At 49.6% G+C, this 9,195-nt stretch overlaps 1 protein-coding gene across 3 annotated transcripts in view; it reads right to left on the bottom strand.

Moving 5' to 3' along the window:
* Window positions 1–6,885: 6,885 nt before the first annotated feature.
* LOC105990380 (putative EGF-like module-containing mucin-like hormone receptor-like 4) overlaps window positions 6,886–9,195 on the bottom strand; it is a 30,743-nt gene continuing 28,433 nt past the window's right edge. For 2 of the 3 annotated variants that reach the window (XM_013022748.1, XM_013022750.1), the window contains one exon: window positions 6,886–7,275. In XM_013022748.1, coding sequence (XP_012878202.1) covers window positions 7,096–7,275 — 180 coding nt within the window. In that variant the 3' untranslated portion in view covers window positions 6,886–7,095. Of the gene's footprint in view, window positions 7,279–9,195 lie in introns of all 3 variants that reach the window. The other variant, XM_013022749.1, reaches the window with a different exon arrangement.

Below are 9,195 nucleotides of genomic sequence, written 5' to 3'. Positions count from 1 at the left end.
GCGAGGATTACAGGCATGAGCCGCTAGTGCCCCATTCTCACGCCATCTTTAGAAGTCAGGACAGGATGGGCTGCACACACACAGTGCACAGCTCTGCACAGAGCCTCTGCCCACCCTCTTTTGCTTCCTCACCTGCTGGGACAGGTGATTGGGGGGTTCTCCTGGATGCTGGGGGCGGGGCGGGGTGTGCTCTCCCAGCAAGTGGAGGTGTGGCCTTGCCTGGCCTGGGGTGGGGGAGGGGCGCTCAGAAGGGCCTCGCCCTGCCAGTGAGCCAGGGCCGCTCTCCTGGCAGCTGGGGGAGGGGGGGCTGATAGGCCCTAGACTTAACTCATATTTAATACACACATATTAAAATATCCACCACTCAGTGGCTGGCATTTCCAGCCACATTTGGTGATGCCCGATGGCCTTTTTCTTTCCATGTCATACCTGTTATCTAGTCATGAGGGTTTATGATCATGTCTCTTCTCATGGTGTTAACTACATGAGTGTTTATTACACGTAGCAGTTACGTTGTGACTTCAATTTAATGCAGTATTTGGTGGGAGCCCCAACCTCATTTTTCCCTCTATGAATTTCCAGTTTGTACCAGCACCAATTTTGTTGAAAAGACTTTTCTCCATGTGACTGTTTCGTCGCACTTGTCCATAATGACTATCAACGGACCCTTAAGATGTGGGTACAGTTTTTTTGTTTTTTTTTTTTTTGATCGGTCCTGGGGCTTGAACTCTGGGCCTGAGCGCTGTCCCTCAGCTCTTCAGCTCAAGGCGAGCGCTCTACCACTTGAGCCACAGCGCCACTTCCGGTTTTCTGGTGGTTTATTGGAGATAAGAGTTTCATGGACTTTTCTGCCCAGGCTGGCTGTGATCCTCAGATCTCAGCCTCCTGAGTAGCTAGGATTACAGGCGTGAGTCACTGGTGCCCTGATGCCAGGCCACAGTTTTGATTCCTGTCTGCAAAGATGTCCTGTGTGTCCCCTCCTGGCCAGGAGCAAATCAGCTCAGCACAGTTATGAAGCAAGAGTGCTTTCCAGTCACGGTGCGGGTCTCCAAATGTCTTGTGTAATAACAGAGCAGCTTCAGCTTCGCTGCTGTGGACAGGTGGCTTCTGCTGGAGCCAATGACTGGTTCATGACTTGCTGACGGAATGGGGAGCCAGGCTTTATATAACAGATCCAGAGGGGACCCAGACGCTTCCATATGGTAGCCCCGGGTAATCACAAGGCTGAAATGCAGTGGATCAAGATTCAAAGCTGAAAAGTTTGAGATTCCATCTTCAATGAGTCAACAGAAGAGCTGCACTACAGCCATAGCTCGAGTGTCTTCAAGTCCTGGCACACACACACACACACACACGAATCTAGGTGGCAGATGAGTCTGGCTGGCTAAGGGCTGCGGCTACCACTGCTGCATTTGGCGGTGCTGGCATCGTGTGGGCATGGAGCACCCGCAGCCCTGTCAGCAGGAGCACAGCGCCTGCCCTCCGCTGGGGAGGAGCCCGGATGTGGGTGGCCCTGCCTGCCCTTTCACTCCACCGCGCCTGCACAACCTCAGCGCTCCAGATGGCCGCCTAGCTCCTGGCACTACCCTTGTTGCTACATCTTGCCCTTTGGGGCAAGCGCCCACGTACCTGGGAACCTCAGAGGGGTGGAGTTGTGTGAGGACTTCCAGGACCCGGGGGTGAGCTGCCTACAGCTGACCCTGCCAAGCCCCCTCTGCCCAGGCCACTGCCGCAACACCCACGCCACCCACCACAGTTGCGGCCTGTGATGTCCTTTGCTGACCTCGTCACCCGGGGCCAGGCCATCCAGAGCGCCCGAGATGGAGCTGGCTGTCGCACATCTGCATGGGTGCTCAGGAGCATGCGCAGCTCCGAGGAACTCACTGGCTGTCCTGTACCCGACACAGCACATCCACTGGGCAGAAGGAAGGAACTAGACAGAGTTCTTGGTGGTGGCTTGGGCCAGAGGGAGGCAGGCGTGGAAACCACCAGAAAAGAAGAGCTGCCAAGGAAACAGCTGCTCTTCCGTGTGGCCGGGAAAGTGCTGGAGAGACAGCTCCGGTCACCATTTTCTGCATGGCCTGTGAGCCCGGCTCTCCCAGCAATGGCAACTTTGACAGCCGCAGTACATTTGGCCCTGGAGTGGCTCCCACGGCTCCGTGCTGCTGGGGACAGAGCGGGGCGACCCGAGGTCTCACCTGAACCCGTCATCTGCCACGAACATGCCTTCCACGCTGCCCAGCCCTTGTCACATGAGCAAGGCTGGAAGCGGGACACCTCGTGGAGAATCCCTCATCCCAGTATCGTGATCTGCTCCCACACAGTCGTTTTCATGCACAAAACACCGGTGTGAATTCACCCAGGCCAGACCACCAAAAGCACCCCCTACAACCGGCCCAGCATGCGCCTCGGCCCCAGATACCCATGCATACACACGCTTCCGGACAACACTGAGCAATGGAGGATTGAGTCATTCGACTGTGCACCGATCCATAATGGCAGCTTGCCATCAGTTGGTCCTGGGGTGACCCAGTGGGTCCTCAGTCAGATTGCAATGGGGAGCCCAACTCAGGCAGGCCACCATTGCCCTGCGGGTGTGTCCTCTCCCCATGGTGACCGCCATGTCTCTCACCTCAGCCCTGAGCTGCTTGGCCCCAGTGAAGACGGCTGTACAAGAGCCTGTGCCCAGATGAGGGCTCTGGGTAGCTACTCCGTGAGACGCTGCAGTGGTTATGGCAAGATGGGCTCCTCCACGGGATGAAGCTCCATTGTGTGTGCGCGCGTGTGCGCGCGTGTGCGCGTGTGCCAGTCCTGGGCTTTGAACGTGGTCTCCTGCTCTCACTGGTGCTCTACTACTTGAGCCACAGTTCCACTTCAGTGGTTATTTTTGGTGAATTAGAGATCAGAGTCTCTTGGATATATCTTACCTAGGCTGGCTTCAAACTGCACCCCTCAGATCTCAGCCTTCTGATTAGGATTACAGGCATGAGCAACCAGTGCTCAACTCGCCCTGTGGTTTGGATGGCTTGTTTATGGAGCACTTGAACTGGGGTGTGGAGTCCCCTCATCTGGAGCAACCCCATGGAAGGAGATACCTCGCATTTTTACATCAATGGGGTATCGCCCACTGTAGCTTTTCATACCATGTTGAGAGACACAGTGGTGTGTCAGGCTAAGCTAGTGACTACACTTCAAAGTCCTTCACATTGTTGTGGCAGCATGAACGGAGCGCAGTCCCAAGATGTCCCTTCCCACCTTTCGCATCATTTTCTTCATTTAAAAACAATCCTTACTCTTACTGCCAAGTCCGAGGGGAGGAGAAGACACCCTGGGGAGGTGTGTGTGTGGGGTGTGTGCTGGAGTATGGACTAAGTACTGGAAATCCATTACAGTCCAGTGCCAAGCCTGCCACAGTCCCGGACTGCAGAGGAGCCTGGCAGGGTGCTGTCAAGCCCAGCACACGAGCAGCCGATACAGAATGCTGTCAGTGTGCAGCTTTGGTTCTGTGTCTACTCGCTCTGTGATGCTGAGATGGCGGTGTGTCTGGCTCTGGTTCGTGCCGCCTGTGCTGTGCTGAAGTGACATCACAAAGAGCTGGCGTGGCCATTCCCTGCCTCACCGGATGGCTCTGGACCTGCCCACGTCACCAAAGGACTCAAGAATCGAGGGACCAAACTAATGGACTCATCAGACTTGGTGGGGGTGGGGGGACGCATAGCAATACCATTGGTGTACAGGTTTTCTCTGTTTTAATGTTATTTGTAAATTTGTACAAACACTAAAAGTCGTTCCCATTTCCAGATAAATGATATTTTAAGTTATCACTGGGACTTAAGGTATTGTTTTTCCCCACTAGTGAACTTTAATGTTTTCTTAAAACCAGAGTCTACTTGAGCCGGGTATCAGTGGCTCACACCTGTCATCCTAGTTACTCAGGAGGCTGAGATCTGAGGATCGCAGTTCAAAGCCAGCCTGGGAAGAAAAGTCCGTGAGACTCTTTATCTCCAATAAACCACCCAGAAAAAGTTGGAAGTGGTGCTGTGGCCCAAGTGGTAGAGCACTAGCTTTGAGCACAAAGAGGCTCAGGGACAGCGCCCAGGCTCTGAATTCAAGCCCCAGGACTGGCAAAAAAAAAAAAAAATACCACCAACCCCTCCCAAACCAAACAAAAACCTAATCTACTTGAACATTTGTGGAGGGTATTGTATTTTTTTTTTTTTTTTGTCGGCCGTGGGGCTTGAACTCTGGGCCTGGGCTCTGTCCCTCAGCTCTTCAGTTCAAGTCGAGCCCTCTACCACTTGAGCTACAGCGCTACTTCTGGTTTTCTGGTGGTTTATTGGAGATAGGAGTCTCACGGTCTCTCCTGCCCGGGCTGGCTTTGAACCGTGATCCTCAGATCCCAGCCTCCTGAGTAGCTAGGATTACAGGCGTGAGCCACCAGCGCCCGCAGGGTATTGTATTTTTGTACTTATTGTATTTCTAACTGGATTTGTGTTTTTGTATGTGCTTAATTGATTTGTGCACTTTGGGATACTTCTTGATGTTCCTGACTAATGTTAAAAATCACTGTAATTAGTATTCAGATGGCCCATGTTTCTGGACCTCCCACCCTGGCCTCCCCAGCACAAAGAGACGCCTCGAGACCCGGTTCTCCCATCATTGTTACTTCACCTGTGCAGCCTTGTTTGGTTTATTTCCTCCAGTTTGTACTGTCGTTAAAAACATACTGTGCTCAGGCACTTTACATATAAAGATGTATCATTTCCATTTCCATAATGTAAACGTGTAGAATGGATTTTGGTAATAGATGTGAAGGAGAGGTAGACAGGGCTAGGAAATTACCAACAGAAAACATGACAAAAAACACATGGCCCACAATGGTGCTGCTGCTTCCCACAATGCCCCGGGCTCCCATTCAAGCTGCTGCTTCCCACAATGCCCTGGGTTCCTACTCAAATTCTTCTTCCCATAATGCCTTGGGTTCCTGCTCAATCAATAGAGAGCGAGGCAGCACATAGACAAGCCATCAATCCATCTGTGCAAAGCCTAGGGCAGAAGACACGGGAGAGCCCTGCAGTGTAATAGTGGCCCTCCAGGAGGACCCCATTGCACTTCAGCCGCAGCTGTGCTCCTGCTCATGGAGAACATACTCTACGACCCTTTCCAATACACTCACTCTGTCTGCTTGAAAACCTTTCCTGCCTTTTAGTTCTTTAACTGGAAGAGAAATGAACCAGACCCCTACAGCCTAAAAAATACCCTGTGAGCCAAGCACTGGTGGCGCACGCCTGTAATCCTAGCTATTCAGGAGGTTGAGATCTGAGGATGGCAGTTTAAAGCCAGCTCGGGCAGAAAGCCTGAGATTCCAATGACCAAAAAACTAATGGAGGTGTGACTCAAGTGGTAGAGCACCAGCCTTGAGCAAAAACGCTAGGGGAAAGAGCCTAGGCTCTAAATTCAAGCTCTAGTACCAGCATGCGCGCGCGCGCGCACACACACACACACACACACACACACACACACACACACACTACAATATGTTTTCCTCTTGGTCAGTTAATCCAAATTACCCAGCATTATTTGAGGTACAGTATTTTTCTTACAAACTTTGCATCTCATGTGAATTTTATTGTGTGATTATAAAAGCCACTTCCACAATTCCTTTTGAGATGAGTACACTGCACTATTGTTACATTATTCAGATTGCGTATTTTTGAAATGATTTTTATTGTTGTTCGAATAACCTCAACAAAAAATATTAGAGGATAACTGGGTGCCTGTGGCTCATTCCTGTCATCCTAGCTAGTCAGGAAGTGGAGATCTGAGGATCAAGGTTTGAAGCCAGTCCAGACAGGAAACTCCATGAAACTCTTACTTCCAAATAATCACCCAAAAGCCAGAAGTCGAGGTGTGGTTCTAAAGGTCTAATGCTAGCCTTGAACAAAAAAACTCAGGGACAGCACCAAGGTCTTGAGTTCAGGCCCCAGGACCAGTGCATGCGTGAGTACCCCCCCACACACCCTCCAGAATGGGAGAAAATCAAGTGTTCAACAGAGGAGAATAGCAATTGTGTTGAATAGGGACTGTTTAGGAGGACATCAATGAGAGGAGGGGAAGGATACTGAAGGGAAGAGGAGGAAAAAATGTGTGTGTGTGTGTGTGTATATATATATATATATATATACATATATTAGATACACGTGTAGAACAGATGTGTAGGGAGATAGCACAATGAAAGTCAACACTGAAAAGGGGAGATTTGATGAGAGGAGGAAAGGGAACATGTCGTGGAGAAGGTGAATCTGTTCAAAGCACACTGTGTCTACACGTGAGCAAATACCACGATGAACTTGCCTCATGTTACAAGTACATGTTAACTCATTGTAAAAAAAAAAAAAAGATGGTGCAGCCATACTACCCATGGATATTTTTCTAAAGGAAATTGTACAGTCTACACAAAGACATTTATTTACAGTACTAACAATGCCCAGGTCACGGAGTCTTCAGCAGGTGAGTGGGTAAGACAATGCTATGGACACAACAGAGTATTATTCAGCCGTGAAGAAAGGGATATCCTGCGATTCCCAGCTACATTCATTAAACTGGAGGGCATTATTTTCAGGGAAATAGCACAGATAAATACCAGCTGATCTTCATATGTGGAATTAAGAAGAACAAGATACATTTGACCTGAAAGATTATTAGGGGTAGCCAGGTGCTGGTGGCTCATGCCTGTCATCCTAGCTACTCAGGAGGCTGAGATCTGAGGATCACAGTTAAAAGCCAGCCTGGGCAGGAAAGTTTGTAAGACACTTATCTCCAATGAACCACCAGAAAACTGAAGTGGCACCGTGGCTCAAGCACTAGAGCGCTAGCCTTGAGATGAAGAGCCAAGGGACAGTGCCCAGGCCCAGAGTTCAAGCCCCATGACAGGCCAAAAAACAATTATTAGAGTTGAAGAAGGTGACTGGAAGCAAAGGATGGGGAGAAGGAAAGGAGAAACGCTGGGGGGGGGTAGAGGGCGGGGGAGGAGATGAATAGAAGGCTTGATCAAAGCATGATACATAAAAATGAATGGAAAATATCACAGAGAAACTATATACAGTAAAATGCATTAATAACTGTGATAAAAATGGTCTTCCAGCCTGCTGCTGGAAGTCTGGGTGTTTCACGAGAAAGGCACATTAGCACAATCCACCAACAACCACCAGAGGGAGCCAGCGGCACACAAGTATCTTCTCCATGAATGGACTCCAATGACTTCCCGGGGTCCCCCTACTTGAGAAGAAAAAGAAAACAAACACTTCAAGAACTGGCCAGAGTTCTACCTTCCTTGGAGCTGGCAAAGCTTTCTATAAGGTCCAAGGTTTAGGAAAGTCTATAGTCCATAACCTCATTATGAAGTTATAAAGTTAGCCAGTGGCTCTTGCCTGTCATCCTAGCTACTCAGGATGCTGAGATTGGAGGATCACAGTTCAAAGCCAGCCAGTCCATAAGTCTTATCTACAATGAACCACTAGAAAACAAAGTGGAGCTGTAACTCCAAGGGACACCTTGAGCAAAAGAGCTCAGGGACAGTAGCTGGGCCCTGAGTTTATACTCTCTGACTGACAACAACAAAAAGTATGTGTTTTCAGGTTTGCATATGGGTGAAAAAAAACTGGGTTTGAACCCAGGATGCTTTTTCCCCTCAAGGCTGGTGCTCTACCACTTGAGCCACAGCCTCCCTTCTGGCTAACTTCTGGTTCACTGGAGATGATTCATGAACATCCTTGCCCAGGCTGACTTCAAGCTGTGATCCTCAGATCTCAGCCTCCCGAGTATCTGGGAGGACAGGAGTGAGCCACTGGCACTTGGCAAGTTTCAGTTTTTGTTTTTGTTGTTGTTTCTGTCAGCTGTGGGGCTTGAACTCTGGACCTGGGCACTCTCCCTGAGCTCTTCAGCTCAAGGCAAGCACTCTACCACTTGAGCCACAGCACCACTTCTGGTTTTCTGGTGGTTAATTGGAAGATAAGAGTCTTATGGACTTTCCTGCCTAGGCTGGCTTTGAATGGTGATCCTCAGATCTCAGCCTCCTGAGTAGCTAGGATGACAGGTGTGAGCCACCGGCACCAGGCAAAGTTCAGTTTTAAATAAGGTTCCCTTAACAAACCTCATGAGAGGCCCACTTGGGGGAGACTTGCAGGGTATGTGTGCTAAAGTCCCCCCCCCCGCCATCATTATTGAGAAGACTACATACCCTACATACAGACTCCAAGCCATGGATTCCTGAGTTCTGGGACCAGTGCACCTGCCCTGTGCCCACAGACCTGCTCCATAGCTTCTCTTGGAGCCTGGTGCCTGTGGCTCACACCTGTAATCCTAGCTACTCAGGAAGCTAAGTTAGTGCTTCACTTTATTTCTGTGCATTGATCCTCCTACTTGTGCTTCTCTGTGGCTGGAACGGCAGGTTCACGCCACTGCACACAGCAATTAATGGAGATGGGAAGCTTGTGAATTTGTTGTTGTTGCTGTTCGTGATTGGGCTTGAACTCAGGGCCTGGGTGCTGTCCCTGAGCCTTTTTCCTCAGGGATTGTACTCTACCACTTTGAGCCACAGTGCCACTTTCTGTTTACTGGTGGTTCATTGAAGAGAAGAGTCCCATGGACTTTCCTACTTGGGCTGGCTTGGAACCATGATCCTTAGATCTTAGCCTTCTGAGTAGGATTACAGGCGTGAGCCACCAGCACCCAGTGAACTACTTTTTTCTTTTTAATTCCCAGGCTGGCCTCAAACCGTAATATCCTAAATTTCTGCATCTTAAGTGGCTAGTTTGTTTTTGTGTGACACTGATGGTGTTCCTTGTTTTCCTTTCCTCTTGAGTAGCTGCTAAGTGTCTTCATCACGGAACCAAAACACTTGCACACTCAATGTCTGTTGTGGCACAATTCCTAACAGCTAAGTTTGGAATCGGCCTAGATGCCAACCAATAGAATAAAGAATTTTCATCCAGGTGCCAGTGGCTCATTGGTGTAAGCAATGAGTTAATGATTATAATGAACAAAGCTGAACTTCTACTCTGTGCACTCCTGACTTCTTGTGCTTGTTGTTTTTTTTTTTTTTTTTTTGTCGGTCGTGGGGCTTGAACTCTGGGCCTGGGCGCTGTCCCTCAGCTCTTCAGCTCAAGGTGAGCGCTCTACCACTTGAGCTACAGC

This window comes from Dipodomys ordii, unplaced genomic scaffold, assembly GCF_000151885.1.
Source record: "Dipodomys ordii isolate 6190 unplaced genomic scaffold, Dord_2.0 Scaffold64, whole genome shotgun sequence".
Classification (NCBI taxonomy): domain Eukaryota; kingdom Metazoa; phylum Chordata; class Mammalia; order Rodentia; family Heteromyidae; genus Dipodomys; species Dipodomys ordii.
The sequence above is the reverse complement of the archived record's forward strand: the minus strand, read 5'-3'. Positions and strand labels throughout refer to the sequence as shown.